General features: G+C 40.4%; 1 protein-coding gene across 1 annotated transcript in view; it reads left to right on the top strand.

Moving 5' to 3' along the window:
• The window catches only part of ADAMTSL1 (ADAMTS like 1), a 136979-nt gene that overhangs the window by 1720 nt on the left and 110321 nt on the right, over positions 1 to 24938 (top strand). The window contains exons 2-5 of the mRNA XM_063129227.1: positions 5401 to 5477; positions 9317 to 9521; positions 13507 to 13654; positions 17657 to 17741. Coding sequence (XP_062985297.1) covers positions 5401 to 5477; positions 9317 to 9521; positions 13507 to 13654; positions 17657 to 17741 — 515 coding nt within the window. The remainder of the gene's footprint in view (positions 1 to 5400; positions 5478 to 9316; positions 9522 to 13506; positions 13655 to 17656; positions 17742 to 24938) is intronic.

Raw genomic sequence — 24938 nt, 5'->3', positions numbered from 1 at the left:
AGTTATTTTTTCTGATATTGCCACTAACCATATATTTCGATAAGTTCAAATTGTCCAGTTTTTTTCCACTGCTGTGTAATTGTCTGGCGAGCGGCAGATGATAATAATAATAATAATAATAATAATAATAATAATAATAATAATAATAATAAATCTTTACATTTCAAACTTACATTAGATTCTTTGTATATTGATAATAAAAATAATTCTGGATCATATACAATCCTTTCTCTAGTAATAACCATCAATTCTTTATGCACTAACTTCCAAAATCCCTGTATGTGTGGACAAGTCCACCATAAATGAAAATAAGTGCCCACCATTTTTCTTCTTGCAAGGAATACAAGCTGTAAGGTTGGTTACGCTGAGAGTCAGTGACTGGTCCTTAGTCACCTGGTCAGTTTCATGGCGAAGTGTAGGTTAGAACTCAGGTTTCCCAAGTCCCAGTCCAATATGCGAACCGCTACACCACACTGGCTCTCTCCAACTTGAGGGGAGCAAAGCTAGCGTGTTTTTCGTTGTTTTCCTCTTCACATGCTGATTATTCAGAAATTGAACACTTGAAGCAAACACCTAGATGCATTCAAATATATGTAAAGAAGCCTCGATATTATTATTATTATTATTATTATTATTATTATTATTATTATTATTATTATTTGAAGCAGCCTTGGAGGCTGCAGATCTTGTGTGGAGGATCAGTGAGAAAGAAAATGATGGTTAGCCTTTTCCTCTGGCTGACTGCTTGAAATCAACCTACCCACCAAAGCTGGTCCCACCATTTGGCAGAGAGAGACTGTTGCCTGAGGCCTCTAAGCTTGGATACCATGAAAGGGAAGCAAATTGTTTGCCATTTGATTTATTATCATTGTGTTTTTATTGTCAGGAAGGGGGGTTGTGGGATTTTTAGCCTCAGGTACAAAAACAATGTGACTGCCTTCAGTACTATGCACTTTGACTTGGCCTTGGTGTGGGGGGTAGGCACCATTTGTTGCTGGGCTTCAGGCAGTGAAATGTCTCAGGCCAGCCCTGTTTACACACACACACACACACACACACACACACACACCAGCAAGCCCCCTGCCCTTCATAGAGTTTGAGTCTCTCATCAAGTATAAGGATTAAGGGACTATATATTAAGTCAGTATTATGGATAAGAACATAAAGCTGGAGGAGAGTCCTGACAGGATGTTTTCTTAACTAATTAGAGAGGTCTTTTCAGTTCATTTCAAATTGGCAGATTACACTGGAAATTTCTTAACTGCCTTCCTTTTATTCTGTCATCACATCACTGAAAAGTATTTAACTAGATAGCAATTATGAGGCAAATATCACAGTAAATCTTGATTCCTGTTTTCACTACATTCATGATCAGAAGAGCAAAGAGATTTGGCAGAATTTATACAAGAAGGGCCTCTCTGTGCATGTGTGCAATATGTGGATCATTAGCTGCCTGTAAAGAAGAGATACAGTGTTTCTGCTATACTAGCTGCCCTACTGGGATTCACAATACCAGGGAACTTCCTAATGTGCCTTAAATGGTTTAGACAATCTGTCAGTAATTAAGTTACAGGCCCTCAATAAGGGAGGCAGTGGGATGGCAGGCAGTACTACATGTTTCAACTGCTTCTTTTCTGCCAAGGGGACATTTGCAGTTGAGAAGTAGCAGATGGGATGGGGTGTTTCTCCCAGCCTCAACTGTGCTTTCCCCCAGCAATTCTCCATTCCTGCAACCTCTTTTGACCCCATAACTCCCTCCCAGTGACCTCCCAAACAGCCAGGGTTTCAGATCTATGTTTCCATCACAAACTCAAGACAATAATACATACAGAGGAAATGTGACTGTCAGAATTATAGGGAAAGTAGGGTGACCATATGGAAAGGAGGGCCTTAGCTAGACCTAAGGTTTATCCCGGGATCATCCCGGGGTCATCCCTGCCTGCTCCCGGGATCCCCTGTGTGTCATTTACATGAACAGGGATGACCCCGGGATGATCCTGGGATAAACCTTAGGTCTAACTAAGGTGGAGGACAGGGCCAGATCTACACCAAGCTGGATATAGCACTATGATTGCGGTATAAAAGCAGTATATAAAAGGCAGGAGCCACACTACTGCTTTATTGCGGGATTGAAGTGCACTGACAACTGTTGAGGCCCATGACACATACCATATACTACTTTCATACCTTTATATCCTGCTTGGTGTGGCTCCTGCCTTTTATATACCGCTTTCATACCACTTTCTTCATGGATTATCCTGCTTGGTGCAGATGAGCCCTATGGCTCCTGTATCTTTAACAGTTGCATAGAAAAGGGAATTCCAGTAGGTGTCATTTGTATGCATGCAGCACCTGGTGAAATTTCCTTTTCTGTACAACTGTTAAAGATGTGTTGTTGGATTTACTCCACTGCATACCCGCTGCATCTCTTCTGTAAATAGCCCCCTTGCAGCACTGCTTTTTAAAGGAACTTTGGGTCTTATACTTGATGTGGTAGTTAGGAAAATGATTGAAGAAAAGATATTCAATCTTTATTAGAAATATATGAAGAAGGCGTAAGACAGAGAACTTGGATGACTTTTTGAAATGGCAGTGCATGCACACTGGAAGACATCAATTGATAACAGTAAAAGCAGAACTAGGGTCATATGCAACATTAGTCCTACTTAGAGTTGACCCATTGAAATGAATAGGACTTAAGTTAGGCATGACTAACTTGATTCTTATTTATTTCAATGGGTCTGCTCGAAGTAGGACTAACATTACATGCAATCCTTAGACCCACTGTTCATGAGGATGCCATAGAAAATGGAAATTCTTTGTTATGTTCTCTGCCATCTTCCAAAGCATTTAACTATATAATTAAAAAGAAGAGTGTCCTGATTCAGCAAGGACAGTCCACATGCAGAAACAGTTCTGATCCTTGTGTGTAAAAGAGTTTTGGCCTTTGAAATGGAGGCAAAATGTGCAACGTCCAAAGCAATATTCAGATCTTATTTTTAACGGGGGGGGGGGGGGAGAGCAGATTGTGGCTAATTACAGCTGGTGGCCTCAGAACCCCAATGAACATTTGGTGTAAGGTTGGACAGAAGCTACCTGTACACAAAACACAAATAGGTTCCTGTTTATGTGAATGGAGCCTATGCATGTGAAGTTTGTATGAGTGTGGGCTGTGTCAGACCTTGTGCTTGGGAATGTACTTGAGGACAGGTCCAGTTGGCATAATCCTGCTAAACCTTCTATATGTATTTGGACTAGTATTTTAATTTTTGTGAACCGCCCAGAGAGCTTCGGCTATTGGGCGGTATAAAAATGTAATAAATAAATAAATAAATAAATAGTGTCTGAATAGTGCTCCAGCTTCTCAGGTCAAGGGAATTTAGAATGGAGCTGTTTCCATGTGTTTTTAGATATAGTGACCTAAAAGGCTCTTTGTGTCTTTCATGAGTGTGGTCATTTGTCTATAGAGAATCATGTATCTGCTCTTGGCTGTCATGTTCATGTCAAGTATGTGGTAAAGAGTTGGTGGCAAAGAGAAGAAATGGATGAACTAAAACTATACAGGTAAAAGCCAAGGCGAATCATTTTCATTTGTCAGATGTGTAGGTAGAAAGTTGGAAACCATATATAGAACTCAAGGTATTTGAACTGAAGTGGAGGCACAAGACGACTTTGTCAAGACAAGTAGAGAAAGGGTGGGTAAAGGGATGTCATTCAGGGTGTTAAAAGGTATGTTCAGTTAAGTAACAGCAGTACAAAGGCTATAATTAATGTGGAAAAGAAAGACAGATGATTTGCCTATCATAAGTAACCCCACAGGCGCCTGTCTGTACCCTGCAGCATGAAGGGAGAAAAGATGAGTAGCACGCAAATGAGGAACCTACTTGGATCGAATGAATGATTGAAACATCTCTTAAGCAAAAGTGGTTCTTGAAATGAGCCAAAATGGGTTAATTGAGCCAACATGACTGATTGATTTAGAGTTGGCCAATCTATTTAGAGCAAGCTAGTTAAGAGCCACTTACTTGGTTCTTCATGAGAAATATAAATTGCTTCCAAGAGAGATCAGACACAGAAATGTAGGTTCTTTGTTGCTTTTAGCCAAAATAAAATAAAATACTAAGATAAGAATGCAATTGTGATGAGTAAACATTTGCAAAAACTACAAACTTTTCTGGGCATATTTTGCAGGGCTGATTTAGAGTAGATCTCCACTCCCCAAAGTTGTTAACCCCCCACATGTTGAATCTTATCTACTGCACTGATGCATAAGCCAATGAGCTGTGATCTAGTAAAGCTCCTTCAACACAAATGTATGGTTGATTGATGATTGATAGTTTAAAAGATGGATGATTGATAGTTTAAAAGATAGTACTGATTATATAGAACCACATATTCAGCAGGATATGATCCAAAGTTATGATTGATGCCAGACCATGTGTACTAGCCCTAAACCCAAATAAAAGGAAGTACATTTTTAATTGAGTATTTTCTCCAGTGCTTCTTGTTTCTATTACCATTGATGTGTTGGGTGATTTGTGGAAGTATCCTTAAACATCATGATTAGAGCAGGGATGACAACATTTTCCCATCATATCGAGATATTACCAAATTAAACTCTATCTATCAGCTGAGAGCAATTTATTTTTCAATAAATAATTATGAACAGGTCTAATTTTCCCCGCACATCTCATATGTTGGAATTCCCAAGGTAGGCAGTGAACATTCAGTGGAGGGACTTTCAGTAGAGAAAAATAAATCCTACATTGTTTGTGATGGATAAGATTAGAGAAATGTTCTTTTACCCTATACATACAGAAAATACACATTCATATCTCTCTCTCTCTCTCTCTCTCTCTCTCTCTCTCTCTCTCAGTTCTAGGAACATTGCTCTATTTCTTTCTGGGTAAATAAGTTTATATTGTGCCAATCATATTTTATTTATTTATTTACTGTACTTTTAAACTGCCCAATAACCGAAGTTATCTGAGCAGAGTGCAATATATTAAAATCATACAATACAAACATTAAAACAAAAAAGTAAAAACAGAACAGAATAAAACCGCCATAAAACCAAGATAAAATCAACAGCAAAAAATAACACCATCAAAACATCTTAAAACCAAATTAAAACCATTAGCAGAATAGAGTACTAGAAGCATTAAAACAGTTCCTAAAATGCCTGGAAGAATGAAAAGTTATAATTGGTTAATCAATAAGTTCTTGAAATCTTTTGCAAAGTGAAATGATGAATGGCACTGTCCATTGCTTGCCTCATGATTTGTCTGTATCTTGATTTTTAGCAGCATAAGTAGAATGAGTTAATAATCTTTTTAATTATGTGTTTGTGTATAATGTAATCATTTAGTGTTTATTTTATTGTGTGTACCTTCTACTCAGAGGGTTGGCATTATTGTTCCTAACAGTGATGGATACAAGCAGATCATGCCCTATGACCTCTACCATCCTCTTCCTCGGTATGTAAACCAAATACTCCATCTAAAATAAATGTACATATATGTGCTTATGCTTTATTAAGACTGATCTCTTCCAGCAGGCCTACCCAGTGGAATTTTAGGATGTTTTTAGGATGTTTTTTAATAATGTGTACTATATTTTTTAATCAATTTTATGTATTTATACTTATTGTTGTACCCCGCCTCGATCCAAATGGAGAGGTGGGTAAGAAATATTATTATTATTATTATTATTATTATTATTATTATTATTTATTATTATTATTATTGGTACTCTAAGAGGGAGTGACAGTTATCTATAAACCACATGCTCTGGATCTGCAGTTTGATATTTTTTTTCTACATTGCTTTCTACTTTTCCATATAGTTGGGATGGTAGAAGCTCAATTTCTCTTGCCCTGAACTTTCATACAGAATACTTGTCCATCAAACAAAAACCAGAATCTTGTCAACTGGAATATTCGCTTGAGACTGAGATGACATTTTAAGGTCTTGCTCAATCTTCCTTTTCTCCATGTGACAGTGCAGATCTGTTTCATAAATGAAGGGCAAAGGTTTAATTGGATTGATCTCACAATGGTGTTTATAGTGTAGTATCCAACTCCGTCAACCCGTTGTATCATTCCACAAATGACATTGCACTAGTAGAAAGTAGCTTCTGAACTGTGCGCAACAGGAGAATCCAACTAAAATTACATTTGCGCAAGTGGGGTTGTGCAACCAGGTCTGCTTTATATTTGTGCAACCTGTTGTGATTCTTAATTGGGTGAAAGCTTGTTAGTTAAAAACAGTAATATTCTTAAACTCTTACTGTGCAACTACAGCCATGGCGAAGCATAATTATTTAATTCTCTTTGGCTTATTTGTGTTACTTATACAAGTATTTGCTTACATGCATCCTTTCATTCTTAGTCCGATCATTGAAGCATTCAGCCGATTACAGGAAGCTTGATTGGCTAGAAACCTGTGTGTACGTTTGTGTGTCCCTAAGGCATATATTATTATCCATTTTTAGTTAAAGTGACTATTAAGCAAGAAACGATGCACTAATTTTCCAGTACATAATTTTGTTCCTGATTGGAATGCAAATCAGTTGTAAATATAAAAAGAATGCTGTTATACTTTTGTTCATAAACTAGTTCAACTGGACCTGTTCCAAAGAAGCCTAGTAGTGTACAGCCAAGATCTTCCCATACATCTTAGAACAACAGCTTGAAATGTAGCTCAATATTTACTATGTTTATTATTAATAGTTATTGCAGATACTACTAAATGAAAAGATTGTTTGACCAGTCACCTAAACTCACCTTAGAAAATGACCTGTTTGAAACAGCTAGCAGAAGTATTATAGTTGGCACTCAGATCAGAGACATGGTCTTCATTTGGATGGTCATTCAGAACTTTATAAATAATGACTTACGTTGCTGGGAAAGAGTGTCACAGTCAAACAATCCTCCCTGACTCCTCCCCTCCACACCAACTTTAATGCAAAAATCCTGGTTTGTATTAAACCCAAGTTTCCCATTACGTTCAAACCAGTGAACTTTGGCTCAGTATCAGTTATTTTCCTGGATTGTTAACTGATATTGAGCCAGAGTTCCCAGTTTGGACATAGTAGGGAAGTCTGACAACTGTTATGTTTCAGTCAGCAAGCTCTGGTATCACAATGATGGTCTGATGTTGTCCAGTTCATACCAAGAACTTGGGACAAGACATGCTCAGTGGCTTCTGACTAGGGATGTTCGTTTCCAGAAAATCCAACCCTCTTGGGGCTTGCTGGAGTTCTGCGATACACCAGACTCAGCTTGCTTTGTTTTAGTGAGCTTACAGTTTTCCCAGGTTCTGGGGACTTTTAACACATTTTTTTTCTCTAGGCTACAATTTCTGTACGTAGAGATTTGTGCAAAGTATGGATGTAATTTGTGCAAATTTGCTCAATTTAGTGCCAAAATATGTGCAATTTTTAATGCAAAAATTAATAATGTATGGAAATTGTGCCTGCTGGCCCAACTCAACATGAACTGAATTGAGCCAGCTAGTGAAAGATGGAACAGATTCCTGGGAAGGGGAGCCAACAAAAGCTTGTTGAGCTCCATTCCCCTATGAAATTCCTCTGACATCCCTACTTCTGACCAAGCAAGAATCAGGTTTCCTAGACAGACAGGAAATACAGCAGCACCATGGAGAGTGTCGACTGATGCTGGAGCCGGAAGCTAGACAAGCTTGCCTGTAAATTGCTCCAAGGAGCAACAGATTGTGACTAAGCCTTAAGTATGGTTTTGGCTTTCTTTAGGATGGTTAGTCCTACTGCCCTATTGCCTGAGGCCTTCTCCCTTAAAGGGGCCTCATCTGTTTCAGCAGCCTCGGGCTGCAACAACATGGAAATGGCGGTAATATGTTGGTATCTTCATGACTAGAGTCCCCAGAATCGAAGAATAGCAATGCAGACTTCTCTGGACAAAAGGGAGCTGGTCCCTGGGGCCATCCTGGAGTTCCTAAGGAGGTAGGAACTTCATGAAGCCCTACTAGGGATCAATGAGAATTTCACTTTTGCTTACAAAACATGTAAGTATCCCCTGTTCAAAGCTCCAAAAGCAAGTGTGAACACAAGCACATGACCACTGAAAATATTAGAAAATTGTCAAACATGTGTTCAAGTTTGTCTCATTCCAATTCCCAGTTTGTCACATTTCTGATTCTCAGTTTGATTTGTCCAAATTTTCTAATTCATGCAAATTTCTTCCACAGACTGAATTAACCCCACTTTATTCTACAGAAGAAACCTGCGCAAATTTGGGCACTCTTGTGCAAATCTCCCATTTGATCACTACTCAGTTCCATGCGCAAGCGGGAATTGGGCATGAGACAATGTTAGGAGAATCCTAGAGATCTTGAGCAGTGCTTGTTTGGCCATCCCTATGTCCTTCTGTAACCAGGCCTTCTCCTCAGTCCATCTCCTTATCTCTAACTCCACCCTGTGTTGAGGTCCTGGGCCATTACATTAATATAAACTAGGATCTTTCCACCAAAGTCAACACATAATTGGAGAGAAGGGAGGGACCTTGACCTAGGCTCATGTGTTTATAAAGCCTCAAATGGTTATCTGAACCGGGTCATGATACAGAAGAACACTTGCTTTCAGAAAGCCAAGGGCATTTCACACATTGTGAAACAAAAAACCTGGCTTTTCCACTGAGGGTACTTTTCTTAGGGAGCCACAGCCAATCCTGTCTCAGGCAGGATCTACACTACTGCTTTAAAGCGCTTTAAACTGCTTTATAACAGTTTTGACAACTGTTGGGGCCCAGGACACACTCCATATACCGTTTTCAAAACTGTTATAAAGCACTTTAAAGCAGTAGTGTAGATCCAGCCTTAGTGACAAATGCACTTGTATGACACATGCATTTGATGCAGTCTCATGTGGAAATTTGGAGCCCTGTCCTTTAACTTATCTATTCTGTTTCTATCCCACCTTTTTGCTAATAGACACTCACAGCACCATGTACATTGATGGTGCTATATAAATAAATAAATAATAATAATAATAATAATAATAATAATGCAGCTGTTTTTGTTGGTTTGTTTGTTCTTTAAAGTTGTAAGTTAGCTAGCATTCCCCTTTTTGTCTTGCAGGAAAATTCCATAGCCTACTGAATCCATGGCTTTTCCATGGTTTTTTCCATTTTGTCTCAATTGGACATTATGAGGTAAAATACTGACTGGTGGACCAGTAAGTGTTCTAGCTATGGGAAAATGCAAAAAACATATAGTATGGCATATGCAGTTAGATAATTCAGGTATTGTGCCTTTTCCCTAACCGTCATCTTGTTTTTCAGGTGGGAAAGCACTCCATGGACTGCCTGCTCTTCGTCTTGTGGAGGAGGCATTCAGAGCCGCACAGTCTCTTGTGTGGAAGAAGACATCCAAGGGCTTGTCAGCTCTGTGGAGGAGTGGAAGTGCATGTACACTCCCAAGATGCCCATTGTCCAGCCCTGCAACATTTTTGATTGTCCTAAGTGGTTGGCTCAGGAGTGGTCTCCGGTAATCACATTCTTTTACAAATGTAGTCTTAATGTACTGCAAAGGAATCCTTTACATTGTAAAAATTACTTATCATACTAGAAATACTTGTAATGCTTTCAACAAAAGTGGTTAACAAGGATTGAAGAAGGCTACAGAAGAGGCCCCAAGCCACTCTGGGCCCATGATGCTCTATGCTTATCTGAAATCGTTTCTGTGTAGAGAGCCTCCAAGATGCAAATGTACCTGATGCAAATGCATGATCCAAGTCAATTAGTGTTTAAAAATAGTCAAATATAAATAATATAGTTGAATTATAATTCACGAGCATGCACTGAAAGGGCCAAGCTATCTACAGACATCTTTTAAGCATTTATAATGTGCCTTTTAGACCACAAAACAATGATACTGGACTGTTGCCCAGTTACCTGGAAAAAAAGCCAACAGTCCAACCATAATAATTAGTCAGAACGACTTTAATGCTTATAATGACCCCTGCTTGCTTAAATTTTACATTTTTATTGACAAGAAAACGATATAATAAAAAGTTTAATGTTACAAACTAATAACAATATGCTTTGGTACTACATATTTACAGTTCAGACTATAGGCAGCGTCATGTCTAACATTTTCATTTGGTTTTTTTAAATCATATTCCAAAATAAGATGAAGGAATGCTCTACAAGAGAAACTATTGAATAAATTGTTATTTCCCAAAGACATATAAAGTGACTTAGTTGTATTGTAAAGACAGTAGGCAATAATTTTCAGGTCTACTCCTTTCCTGTAAGTAGCTGTATCTGTTTTCCAGCAACTTGCTAGGAATTTGTGCAACAATTAATAAATCTCCTTCAAGAGATCTATTCTCTTTTCCTATAGCAACTTTCAAATAAGCCAACAAAATCACCATGGGACTCATAACCAGTAATATCTTTCTCATTTTTAAGAATGTTTTCCCAATAGAACCGATCATGCTTAAAATTCTACCAAATGTATAAAAAGTCACTATTCATCTTATCACATCTCCAACAACTATTTATACAGTTTCTAGATATTTTTTGTATCATAAATGTTAAATAGTACCAATTCTGTATATAATATTTGTATACCACCCTTCATAAAAATCTATCCCAGAACATTTTATGGTATAGTTTAAAATCCAAAACAAAGATATAACAATGTATTTTTTAAAAAAAAGAATACCTGGGAATACTTTACTCACATGGCTCTATCGTATTGTTGAAATATTGATTTTCTTTACATTCCCCCCCCCCAATTGATTACCCCTTAAAAGTTTCTGACTCCTGGTTCTTCACATTTTCTTGATACAATACTGGTATCCAAAAAATGGAAATACTGGTTAAGGAAATCTCACCTTGTTCCTTATTCAGATTTCCTATATGTATTTCAGTTTCCTCAATTAAAAAAATCAATTTATATTATTATTATTAATTAATTAATTAATTTTATACCGCCTTTTACCCTATACTGGGCCTCAAGGTGGCCTTACAAAATTTAAAACATATACATTTTAAAACCTATGAAAAGAAATATACAAAAGTTAAAAATATATTAAATATATTACAATATTAAAAAATTAAACATAAAAAAGAAATTAAAGTTTCAGTTTTGGGCTACAAACCTATTCATGCTTAGTAGGAATTATGTCTCTCACTTTATTCAGTAGGACTTGCCTACGTCCATACTACCTTGAACACGCCCAATCTCATCAGTAGGACTTTTTCATAGTTGACATGGCTGGTTTGGGGCTGTATTTCCCTCCAAAGTGCTTTCTAAGTATTAATATTTAATATTTATTATTAACATTCTTATACCATCTTACTTGCTAAAAAGCCATCAAGGTGGTGCACAGCAATTTAAAACAATATAAACTTTAAACTATAACTAACAAAAACATGAACACAGTAAGCCTGTGTGCACCAGTTGCTGGGGGACATGAGTGGGAGGGTGCTGTTGCATCATGTCCTGCTTGTTCATCCCTGGCCGATGGCTGGTTGGCCACTGTGTAAACAGAGTGCTGGACTAGATGGACCCTTGGTCTGATCCAGCATGGCAATTCTTATGTTCTTAAATTCCTAACATTAGAACATTAAAACAACTGTATAATGTAAAAGGCTAAGGGCACAATCCTATTGATTGTGTCCTCAATGCTCGTAAGCCTCTGAACCCAGAGTCTTTATGAGTATTCATTGCAGAGGGGGAGGCTCAGCAGATAGAATCCTGTGGGACTCCATAGGCCAATGGCTGTGGAGTCAAACAGTAATCCCCCAATGCCACCTTCTGCTCATAATCTGACACATAGGAACAAAGCCACTGCAAAACAGCACCTCCAAGGCCCAGCTCCATCAGGTAGTCCAGAAGGATACCATAAGTAATGGTCTCAAAAGCTGCTGAAAAGTCCAGTAGAACTAATAGGGTTGTGCTCCCCGCATCCAGTTCCTGGCATAGATCATCTACTAAAGTGGCAAAAGCAGTCTCACTCCCGTATCCCAGCTGAGAGGCAAATTGAAATGGGTCCAGATCATCAGCATCATCCAGATGCATATGGGACTGCAACACCACCACCTTCTCAATCATCTTAACCCAGAATGCTACATTTGAGACTGGCGTATAGTTAGACAAATCAGCTGGGTCAAGGTGAAGTCTTCTTTAATAAAAGTCTTATTACTGCCTCTTTTAAGCAAGAGGGGGTAAATATAAGGTACTATAAATTGTGTGTTTGTTGAAGACCTGTTTGGTTTTTTCTTGCAGGATCCACTTCTCTAAATGCCTTTGAGGTCTGTTGTTTTAGGAGCAAATGTGTGTATGGGACGGAGGCAGGGGAAAACATTTGAATTTGAAATATAATTTAGAAAGTGTTTAAAGGAATAGAGCCAGGATTGTTTCCCACTATATGTAGTGTCACATTCCAAAAAAGCTTGATGCCGCACTGATTACTCCCATAAACTCAAGTGCTTTGCCTCTGTAGAGCAGAAAATCGATCCACACCTATCCGGTATGGTCTGGGTGGGGGTCGCCCGTTTTCAGGAAGGAAAACGGAGGACAGCCCTGGTGCCAGGGACATGGACTGCCTCGTGAGCCGGGGGGCAAGCAAAGGTTTAAAAGCTTGCCCCCGGCATTCAAACAGCCTCTTTCGATTTCAGCCTCACCCACCCTCCCTATATTCTAGTATGGGAACTAAAAACCAGTTGCCTCATTTTCAAGGGGTTGAGTAGGAATTTTCCCTGTCATCTAGTGATGCTCAGGTTTTTGCCTACTCCATACTGGATTGATTCTTAGAAATGGAGGATAAATAAGTTAATCTTTAAAGGAAGGGTTGTGCTGGAATTGGGGGAAGTAAGAGTAGGGACGGTGAGCACACTGGTACCTTTATGGTGAAGGGCAAGTCAGAGGTTCTGCTCCTTGAGGGCTTTGCAGCTTTCGTGTCAGGATACGGTTTGCCTTTGGGGACCTTCTCGGCTCATCTACTTGACTATGCAGACAGAGTGGGGATGACGCTGGTGGTCTCACCAAACACCCAAGTGTGCTGGAAAGGGGGCCGGGAAACTTGACCCCTGTTTCCAGCGGAGTGGCTCGCCCTGAGGGGGCAGGCTAGAGCCTGCAGATAAATAATTAGATTCCTGCACATTCGTGCTCAGACCCATGGAGGGTAGCATATCCATGAATAAATAAAGAGGCCCTGCTCGCAAGTGACTGCAGATGAAAGTGACAAAGTGTTAGTAAGCATAGCCACAGATTGCTGCTGAGATCTAAGAAAGAAAGAAACCCAGCCATCAAGTAATTGAGGACAATCCACAGAGACGTGTTTGCATATGACCTCCATTCTAAATCAGATTGCCGGTCGCACAGAAGTCACATATTATGGGCCAGTGGATGAAGTAATTCTGGTTCCAGCTGCTGCTGTTCCATAGGGACTCCCAGGACTGGAAAAGGAGGCAGACTTTTGCAATTCCTGGACATAATCTGTGATCATTTTTCCTTACAGTGCACTGTGACATGTGGTCAAGGCCTGAGGTACCGAGTGGTTCTATGCATTGATTACAGAGGGATGCATACTGGTGGCTGCAGTCCTAAAACGAAGCCTCACATCAAAGAAGAATGCATTATCCCTACTCCTTGCTACAAGCCCAAAGGTAAATTTCAGGACAGTAGATTCTTTGCAAGCATCCCCCGCCCGTAGGAAATGCATTTTTCCCCCACATTGTAGCACGATTCCACGAGTTGGTGCTGTGGTGGAGAGCTGATGGCTTAGGCTTCATTTGTTAAGTCAGGACTGTTTATTGGGCTTTGTGAAAATAGATTTCCTGGCAAGTCTAAGCTCATGCAAGCATCCTGGCAGCTTTTGAGACTATCACTTATGGTATCCATACATTAAGTCCTGCTTGGGCCATGAGTTGAGAACAAATGAGTGTGATAACAGCTCTGTACGAATAGACCTTTATAGAAGAAAGTCAGAAAGGGGAAAGGAGCCAGTGCTTCCAGCAGGGAAGGTAATAGTGGTAATTTAATAAGGGAACATTTTCCTTCTTGAACTGTCCTGAATGTTTTCTCCTAGCTTTATTATAATATAGCAGAACTGAATTTGGGCAAACATGATTGACATCAGTGAGAACTTCCTTCCTGAGGCTAAGAGTAGCTTGCAGAAGATTTTCATCAGGACTGTGGCAGAGGAGGAAAAACTTCCAGTCCAACACAATAACCAATACACCACATCGGCTCTCTATTTACAGTTCTTAAAAGATTCATGCAAATGTTTTATGGTCCTCTTTTTTATCTCCTGCTCTTAATTTTATTGCATTACTGTATTTTTATTTGTTTATATTCTGTAAATTGCCCTGGGAAAAATGTAGTGTTTTTTTAAGAGTGGGGTGTAAACACTTTTAAAAAATCCAGTGCCACAAATGCACTTTCTAATAGTATTTTATATTTAAAACCTGCCAGAATAAAGTCATTACCTATAAGCGCAGTAGTAATTAGTAGTTATTAGAATATAAGCCTATGCAGCAGGGTCTTGCTATTTACTGTTTTACTCTGTACAGCACCATGTACATTGATGGTGCTATATAAATAATAATAATAATAATAATAATAATAATAATAATAATAATAATAGTAACACCTAAACAAAATGGGACGTTCTCTCCACCCCCTCCCCAAATGCTTACTCACTCTGTATTTTACACACATTACACAGCCATCTGTGCAGGAGAGGAGCATCTGGTTTCTTTACAAGGCTGTACAATTTTTTTAAAGGACCAAAGAAAAGCAGTAAGGCCTGACTTTCCATTACCATGAAAATAAGTGTATACAGTGTATAAACAGAAATATCTCTTTATGAATTTTAGTTAATGAGCATGATAGGATATGCATTATGCTAAGAGCTACATTGCGAGATATCTATCTATCTGTCTATCTATCTAAAGTCAAATGGTACCACTAGATATATCTTAAGTAGAAACCTGGCAAGCAATTGTTGGGAATGAGGATATAATAACTTTATTACTACTACTCCTCTTGTCCTCCGGCCCATAAATTCACTCCAGGAAAATGCATCACAGAGATGTGAAATAGGATTATAGGTTATAGTCACTTTGAATTGCCAGAATTGCAAGTGATCATTCAAGAAATTTAAAACACTGTATGAAAAAGGTAAATGTGCCAAGTATATGAAAATTCTTGTTTTGTTTTGTATTAATTTCCTGCTCTGCTTTGGGGCAGTTCAGTTTCTATGCCTGGAAGAAATCTGGAGACTTTGATCAAATATTACTGCCTTCAGTGGTTCCATGGGGTACATCCCTAGACTAGATCCAATCTCCAGAGTGTACAATTAAATGTTGCATCTTACAAGATCAATGCCCCCCACCCCCAATCCTTGCATAAAATGAAGACTCTTCTTAATGGAAAATGGACGTTTTGTGGTTTTCACTATAGATTACATGACCTCATATGTTATATTCCAGTTTGGAAAATCCCCCAACTTTCAGGAGTGAATTTTGGGGCAATGGGAAGGGGTTCAGAGGTCCAGGAAAATCTTAGTGCACAAGTCACATGAATCCTGAACTCAAATCCTATTCCTAAAGACTCATTAGAGTCAATGTAATTTGAATGTGTTGAGTCTTCTTGTAAATAAGTGCATTTAGACTTGCAGTCCTTGATTTAAACTTCTCATAATAGCTATTACTCGTGGTTTTATATTACAAATGTCCTATGAAAGATTATGGTGGCTTGTTCCAGTCTGTTGGAAAAGGATTCAGTAGCTGAGAGCATATTTCCAGCAACATGCTGTGGTCAGAGGCCTAGGAAGTGCTGCAGCATCTTGTGAGCTCCACAAACTTCAGCAGCTTTCCAGGTTGATTTTATGCCCTTTGTTCTGTGATGGTCAATTTGTCCTGGGCTAGTTTCTCTGGCCCTAAAAGACCAGGGTAGGTCATGATTGTTCTAGCTTGCTCACTAGCCTAATCCAGATTTATATTCCCATGAGAGCATTGTTTGGCTCCTAAAATTTTATAAGATTCTTTTAATGTATATATTTGGTACCGATCTTGGAGAAAAAATACAGACCGGCACTGTTTTATATCAAAAATGACAGGGAAAGTATTCAGCTCATTCTGTGAATGCACATAGTTGATGAACTGATAAGCTCAGACTGGAAGGGCATCACTGGACTATTTTAGTATTTGTCTGTTTCTTGAAATATCACTCATCACATCTGGATTTTCTTCTGTGTCATAATAAGCCATCAAAGTGGAGTTTAGTATAAATTTTTCAGATTGTAAAAGTTAAGGACACATGCTGGCCTTTTTTATTTTTACCTTTGGCAAAACATTGCAGGAATATGAAAGCCTACTATCATGAAGCTGGAGACCATTTTACACATTGCAAAGAGTAGTGAAAATGGATGGGCTTGTGCACTCCAACTTACTGCCACTATCTATACAGAACAAGTGGGAAAATGCAGGGGCTCTGTATCTTGATGGTGCCCATACTACATCTATGGCCAGTTCTACACCAAGCAGGATATAACACTTTGAAAGAGGTTTGAAAATGGCATATGGAATGTGTCATGGGGCATGTCTAGACCAGGCGATATCCCGGGGAATGCCCCGGGATCATCCCTGTGCATCCACATGATGCACAGGGGATCCCGGGAACAGGGAGGGATTATCCCTCCCTTTCCCCAGGATAGCCGGGATGGCTTTAATCCTGATGTGTGGGCAGCCATCCCAGTTTCTTCCCAGCTCCTCATGAGTAAATGGGAACTAGGCATGGAGAACCAGGCATGGGGCCCTTGAGGAGCTCTGTGCCCATCAGGAGTGATCTTTTTTTAAAAAAACTTACGGTAGCGATGGAGCGCTTTGGGTTTTAAAAAAACCAAAATGGCGGCCATGACATCCTCTTTCTCCTGGGGCACCGCACGCTACATGTAGACTGAGGGGGAGGATCTCGCGTCCCCCTCCTCTCCCTATGTCTAGACATGCCCATGGGCCCCAACAGTTGTCAGTGCTGGTGTAAACCGTTATAAAGCAGTAGTGTAGATCCTGCTTATGTGATGGAATTGTGGAGACCACAGAGAGACTAAACTTAATATGCCAATATATGAGCAATCCTTTTGGCTGCACATTCAGCCTCTTTGCTACTCCCATCATGCAAATGGGCAAACAAACCAGGAATTCTTCAATGAAATATAGTTTCCCATTTTGTCTGAACCAGGAAACTCTGGTTAACTGCTTTGGAACAAGCCAGGATATTAAACCACAATTTAGTGTTGGTTTAATATCCTGGTTTGTTGGGGGCCATAGTTTCTTGGGAAACCATAGGTAATAGAAAACATCCTGGTTTGTTTGTTCTCTCTTCTCCTGTGAAGGGAGGAGCAAAGGAGGTTTGTGCACAGCGAAAAGGCTCACTCATTAGTAAGTGGTATATGAGCATCCAGACTCTTCCATTGACTAACTACATCCTACCCCAGGAGTCTTCACAATATACAAGCAGCCTCCACTGCCTGACATAACGATAGGTGTTCTGTTAGAATGAAATAAATGCAAAACAAAAAAATCCCCACAGGTGGATAAAGTTACAAAAGGCATGCATGAAATTACTATTGCATATTTCTTATTTCCCTGTGATTATTTCCCCAGAAAAACTTCCTGTCGAAGCTAAACTACCATGGTACAAGCAAGCGCAGGAGTTGGAAGAAGGAACAACGGTATCAGAAGAGCCAACGTAAGTCTTAAAACATAATTTGCTGAAATTGTGACACTTGCAGACAAGAGATAAGCAAGACATTAAAACACTATTTTACTTTAAAATTGCAGATGGTGTATTTGTTACAACTTGGAATAGACTTAAATCCCATTGTAGTTAGAATATTTGTACATATCCCATAATCTGGCCAAACCTGAACGTATTTCCGACTGGTGTGCATCTTCTGTGAAGAGGTAAACCACAATCAACATGGTGTAGCTGTGACTGGATAAGCTGATTCATTGTGCCTGTTCAGATGACACACTAAGCCATGGTTAGGCCGCTAACCCTTTTATAGCAAATGGTTAGTGAGCATGTTTAAACCATGGTTATGTAGCCACCATGGCTAGGAATGGTTCACATAACATGCTAAGCCATAATGTTTAACTCAAAATACTTAACCACTGTAGCATGTCATCTGAACAGGGTCACTGAGGGCTTATTTTTATTGTGCTCCAACCATGTAGCAGTTGAGATTTTTAATCGTTGTGCCTTTTTTCACTCATACCTCAAGTGGTTTTGTGTGTGCTAGATGGCGTTTATTTATTTTGGTTCATGTAAACTAGTGAATCAGACCGGCTTCAAATATTCCATTGCTGAAATAGTACAACCCTCTTGCATAACTATATACTTCCAACATCATATAAGTTTGAAAGTATCTGCACATCAAAACCTGTCACCACCCTAAGTCTCAGAAACGTGCCACAGCTAAGTTTAGGCTAGCTAAGAGCCAATCTAGATGTTATATTCACCATGGGAATGCCAAACCTCAGACATATTGTTAAAACATGAGCTGGGCCATGATGACATCATAAGTTTCCTTGCACTCCCCAAGATTCATCAGATGCTTATCATTCCCTCTATTTCTGATGTTCAGACCATGAGTGCCGTTGCTTATGAAGTCAAAACAGCATCACCTACCCAGAAGAGGGAGGTTTCAGCAGGCTTTAGGGAGACCCAATGTTTGCAGAACTACCAAAAAAAATCTTTAGAGGGGGGAATAAAACACAAACGGGGAACCCCACAAAAAGCCCAATGAGGATGATGCATGTTCTGTGGCCGTAGCGTGTTAATTGCCTGTTGGGAGAAAAAAATTGAAGACTTGGGGGAGGAAGAATGGAATGGAATGGCTGGAATCCACTCCACATTGCAGCATTTTGTTCCAGGTCCTTGTTGTGCCCCATAATTCATTATTCATTTCAGAAAATGCCTCTCAAGCAACCATTCAAGCATTTCGCCTTCAAATATGAAAAATTGCTTTGAAAGGGTTAAAAACCTAATTACTGAGTCTATGTAGTATCCTAGTACTCCGTTCCAAGGGCACATGGAGAGCAAGATGGGCTCCGGTGCTTGGGTAGTGTCCCAGCACTAGTGCAAGTGACGTTGTGCTCTTGCATCTGTAAGATCCTGACTATTTTATGTAGACTTAAGAAGCTTGACACTTATGGCAACTTCCGTCCCTGGCCAAATAAACAACTCAGGAGGAAGAGATTAACAACAATTCTCCACATGCACTGTGGTCCTCACCTTGATCATCCCTCAGTGGCTGTTGCTTAATGTAGAAAACAACAACAACAATAAAGCAAACCCAAGCAATTATTAGACAGGGCCAAGCAAACTATAATATATTGGAAATGCTTTGAGGATAACAGTTGGGGTGTGTGGAGGGGGCAAGGGACATCTAGATTCAGGCAAATGAGCCATTTTGCGCTCTATAACAAAAAAACTAGTCTCTTCCTCAACCCCTGAATACACCCCAGTCTAATCAGATCTGAAATTTCTCCTCAGCTCCAAAGGCATATACAAAATGACACACACTTTTTTTCTGAACAACTTAATCTTGAAGTCTAGCATTCCAGTTCTTTGCCCACAATCGGTAGGGCAGGTCAAAATCACCACGCAGAAATGTTGATTAATTGAAAGTAATCCACTGTTTAGGGATCAACCCCATGCTTTCTGCGGGAGTGCTCTGATGGTAGTTGGTGCACTCCGAACAGCCAGTGCCCTGCTGGCAGATGCCTGGCAGAGCAAAAGAAGCGACAGAGGTGATTTCTGCCTCTCCAGTATTCAAGGCAGTAAGCCTGTGTGCACCAGTTGCTGGGGAACATGGGTGGGAGAGTGCTGTTGCACCATGTCCTGCTTGTTCATCTCTGGCCAATGGGTGGTTGGCCACTGTGTGAACAGAGTGCTGGACTAGATGGACCCTTGGTCTGGCCCAGCATGGCACTTCTTATATTCTTATGTTCTTTTGACATGTGGATCCCTTTCACCCTAATTTGCATCCTTACCTGAGGTCAGAGCTCCCACTTCAGGTGAGGAAACTACCACAGTGCTTTTTGCAGCAGCTGCAAGGGCTAGGGAGAAACAATTTCTGTTTGGATTTCCCCTCCCAAGGTCACAGCAGTGTCTATGGCTGTGCAGGGGGAAATCTGAAATACCTTATGGTCTCTAGCATCCTTTCCCAGGGATCATAGGATTGCTTGCTTAATCATGCTTCATCGCTTTCACACCTCTGACTGTCTCTGTAATCAATGCTTTGTACTCCAAATTTTGAGAAGGATACAGTGAGGCAGAGGTGGGGGAGGCCGAGTTAAGCCTCTCCAGGAAGTTTCAGTTACACTTTTGAAATTCACCTTGTCTCAAAGTTCACCTTGTTCAAAATCTCATCCCTATTTTTGCCCATTCCTACATATCTCAGAACATGGAAAAATAAAAGCTTAAATGTCATGGGAGGTAAAAGTCTTTCCTGACCATAACAGGTCACTACTGAGCCATCAGAGTTAAATGCATCATATAATACACCTCATAAATTTGTCTAGCACAGTTTTAAAACCAATGAGGTTTTAGCTTCCATGACTGTTCTAGGAAACTATTTCAGAATTTCACTCCTCTGATGATTAGAAACCCTTTTTCTCATCAATAGCTGAAATGCATTAGGAGGCTCCCTTGAATTACAGGACATTTTCTCCTTGTTTCTACAGGAACCATCATTTTATTCAGCTAACCTACAGCTGTTGCATAATATTATCCTTATACTATTCTTGAGCTCCCTGCAAAGCAATACTGGCTGTGGGGGTGGGGGGAGTACTTGGCAAAATGTTGAATAGGTACTGTGAGTGACATGTGTGTGAGGGAGAGAGAAGGAAAGAAGGAAGGAAGAAAGGAAAGAAGGAACGGGTACAATGAAGTTACTGCAAACTCAAAGAATACATTTGTGAATTTTCTCAGGTTTCCACACTGTTACAATTTATTAACCATCTAAAATAGCTAGGCATGTTCTAACTGAAACATTTCAACTGAGGGGTGGGGGAAGAACACAAGAGCTGTTTTCCTCATAAAGTTGGGCCTTTTATTCCTAGAATGTTGAAAGAGAATTTGATTTTCCACAGGAATCAAATTAGGTCCAAATTAGACATGTTGTGGTTTTCCCAATAACTGTTTCTTTGTTTCAAAGCAGCCGCCAGGGGTCCTGAGTTGGATTGGTGCTATGGTTCTGTGGGAGGGGCATTTTTTATTTTTTTAAAATAAATAAATATGCTTCCCCTCCCCCCCCCAAAAAAATGCTGATTCCTCAGTCAAAATCACCACTTCTCTCAATTCCTACTAATCGTGTATAAAGTTGGACTGGGTGGGATCAGACACGCACAAGGCAATGGAAAGCTGGATTTGTGGTTTCTGAGCTGAGTTTGTGGCATGTCTGAAGTTTCTTTCCCGCCCCCCGCCCCTCTCTCTCTTTCTCTCTGTTTGCTTAGGCTGCTGAGTTATTTGACTCAACCTGCTATTGTACTTGGGGGGTATGGATGTATCTCTGGTTTGGGTTTTTGTTCTCTCTGTATCTGTCTCTCTCCCCTTGCTTAGGATGTTGAGTCACCTGATGCATCCTGCTATTGTGGCGGGGTGTTGTTGTTGTTTTCAAACTGCTTTTTTAAAACTTTGGGCTGGTGGGTCACCTGTCTCAGCTGGCTGGTATAAAATTATGTAGCTTGTGGGTGAGGCCACAGTCCACAGCTGGGAGTAATCATAGCATGTGAACCTCGCTGTTTCCTGGGACTGAGCAAACTTATGTGGGAGTTTAGCAATGAAGGTTGAAGGAGATCTCAGGGAAATGGCAGTGTCATCTGGAACAATCCCCACAGCATCGTGAGCACTGAGGGAATTATTCCAGCGACCTGCAGGATGTGTGTCTTGTTTATCTTCCTGCTTGAGGACAGCATGAACTACACCTGCAGCAAGTGCAAGCTAGTAGCTCTGCTGGGAGAGGGGCTTGGAGCACACCTGTACAGGGAGGCTGAAAGATTTTTAGATGGGAGGGAGGATACAAGAGCCCTATCCTCCTTTTCATATGGGGGGATTCTACACGTCATACTGAGGACACTTCCATGCGCCCCCAGTGCGACCCCAAAGCGATTGTGTAACTTGCCTGGAGAAGAGACGAGGAAGAGGCGTCCTTGCTGCCGCCACCGCCACCCACCTCCCTCCTCGCCGGCCGGCTCGGAGAGCTCAGCGGAAGACCCCCACCTTCTTCCGCCAAGCTCTCCGACCCGGCCGGCGAGGAAGTAGGTGGGTGGTGGCGGCAAGGACACCTCTTCCTCGTCTCTTCTCCAGGCAAGTTACACAATTGCTTTGGGGTCGCACTGGGGGCGCATGGAAGCGCCCTTAGTACGACGTGTGGAATCCCCCATGGTCACCCTAAATAATTATAAATGGACATTTGAAAATATTGCTCCAAGGAGACTCTGACATCAAGGAGTCACCGTCTAAGTTGGTGTCAGTGTTCCTCATAGGACCTGAGGTGCTTCCAGACGGAGGGCTCTTAGCACTGCTAATTCGAACGTATTGTGCAGCTATTCCATCTTTTTCTCAGTGGATTTTCTGGGGGAAGAGAAAAGATATAAAAAGCCCTGGGAAAGCACAGGAGGCGTATGAGTGGAAGACATCTTCATCTAGAGCCCCTGTAAACTTCTGTGACTGGGGCGGGATGATTGCACCTCAAAAACCTTGTCTGGAAGCACTGTTAGTTTTCAGGCTATTGGGGAATAGCCTATAGTGAGAGGTATGAAAGGAACCTGCACCCAGATCATATGCTTCTGACATCAGGGGAAATGCAGTATAAACCCCCTTCTCAGGACACAAGAAATGCAAAAAAAAAAAAAAAGGGGGGGGAGTGAGAAGTCACTCACATGTTATTTGTAACATTTCTGTGTATTTGTTGAAGCTAAACTACTCCTCTAGTCGATGTGAAAATTTATCTTTAAGAAATATGTGCTTTAGCAATAATGCTTTTGCTTTCCCAGGGAAAGTAGATGCATGGCAGTATTGACTGAAATGGGAGCCATATTTTCATCTTGTAAAGTTTTGCCTTTGCTACAGTAAAGCTGCCATGGTGGCGTGGCTGATGTGAAATCAAATGAGTTATAATTTAAGTAGTGGGGCACAGTCAGGAAATCGGCAATATTATATTCAATATGGTTAAATGTGTATATTCATATATACAGTGTATAAATGTTATAATCAAATTATACACCATTATATATTTCATATGTGCCTTCTGTTCATTTATAGAATACACCATTGAATCTGTTTTTATTTATTTTAATTTGGAAGCCCAGTTTATGGATTCTTGCAGCTTTTTCGCCACCATTAAACCACTTTTCTAAATATGTATTTAACAAACTATAATTACCCTTCAATGTATAATAGGAATTAGGCACTGTCAACATGTGTGTCAAATAGAGATCCCATTGCTTACTTTGGAAAGGCTGATTTGAATTGTAGCCCATATTTCTGCTGGAGAGCATTGAAAAAATAAGCTAGAAGGAGCCACAAGTCCAGGAGAAGGCACGATTCTGTGCCTATTGAGAAAAGACTGGTCCTGAAGGTTGAGAGTTAATGTTGACATTGTTTTATACCAGGGGCAGGGACCTGTGGCTCTCAAGATGTTCTTAGACTCCCATCAACTCCAAATCCGATTAACCTCAGCCAAGCACAGTCAATGATCAGGAGTGATGGGAGTTCGAGTTGGACTCCCAACAACACTTGCAGGACCACAGGTTCCCAAGCCCTGCTTTATGTGGGGGGCAAATTCCCTAATATGCTTTCTTATAGTTATTGCACTCTTTCTAATATTTACAATTTGTAAATAGCAACATAGCTAGATTTTTGCTGGATAATGAAAAAGAGACAACATGGAATATAACTATAATGTATTTTGGACAAAATGCAAATACCATATGATTTGTGGAATAATAATAGGCCTTGGACTGGAAAAAAAAATGAAAGGCATCCAAGAATTTAAAGAGAGTTTGTATTCATAAGCACCTTTGTCTTTGTGGTCTCTGTGACTCACACATGTGGGTTAGGCGCCTGCACAGAAGAGTCATTTGGAACATTCTAGAGCTGAACAGAGTTTATGTGGGAGTCCCATCCACCTCTTCTGTGCACGCTCCAGGCATGGCTCCCACCAGCCTCTCAGTGCCGTTTCATCCACTGTAGTGATTAGAGGCATTTGGAACATTCTCTGCCTCGCAGTATTTCTCTAAAAACAAAACAAAACAGAGTTGAACAGAAGAGGAGGGTGGAGAGCGAGTGGTTAGGCTGATAAATTTAGGTACCATAGCAGTTTGCAGTAACTAGTTTGGATACCATTCAAGTTGGTGGTAGATGGGTAGGAGGTGCCTCCCGTCATTCTGCACAATGAGGGGAGTGATAGTGATGATGTCAAGGATGGTAATAATGGGCAATTCTGTCCTTATAATCACCATACTGCCATGTCGAGGAATGGTGTCAAGAGAATAATCCTCGCAGTAGTAAAGAGGCGATCTACTGAAGTAAGGGCATCTATGACCATCCAAAGGCATATCATAGTGTTGACGGAGAACATTATTAAAAGCTGCACATTATTAAAAAGGCATCTTAAAATTCAACTGGGTAGGCCTGCTGGAAGAGATCAGCCAGATTCCCTCAGGGTCAATGGTCTGTGGTCTCAAGTGGGAAAGAACCCTCCATATCAATAAACCCAAACTACTGGCAGTTTCACCCAGCAGATCGAGGACTACCTTTCATGACTGGGAACTTTCTCCATAGGTCATGTTCAACCTCTTTTATATATGGGACACCCCCACCATTGACCTCTTTACCATAGCCGTCAATGCAAAGTGCAATGCTTCCTGCAGTAGG

This window comes from Elgaria multicarinata, chromosome 6 (genome assembly GCF_023053635.1).
Source record: "Elgaria multicarinata webbii isolate HBS135686 ecotype San Diego chromosome 6, rElgMul1.1.pri, whole genome shotgun sequence".
Classification (NCBI taxonomy): Eukaryota; Metazoa; Chordata; class Lepidosauria; order Squamata; family Anguidae; genus Elgaria; species Elgaria multicarinata.
Note: the sequence above shows the minus strand (reverse complement) of the source record. Positions and strands in the feature narration are given on the sequence as shown.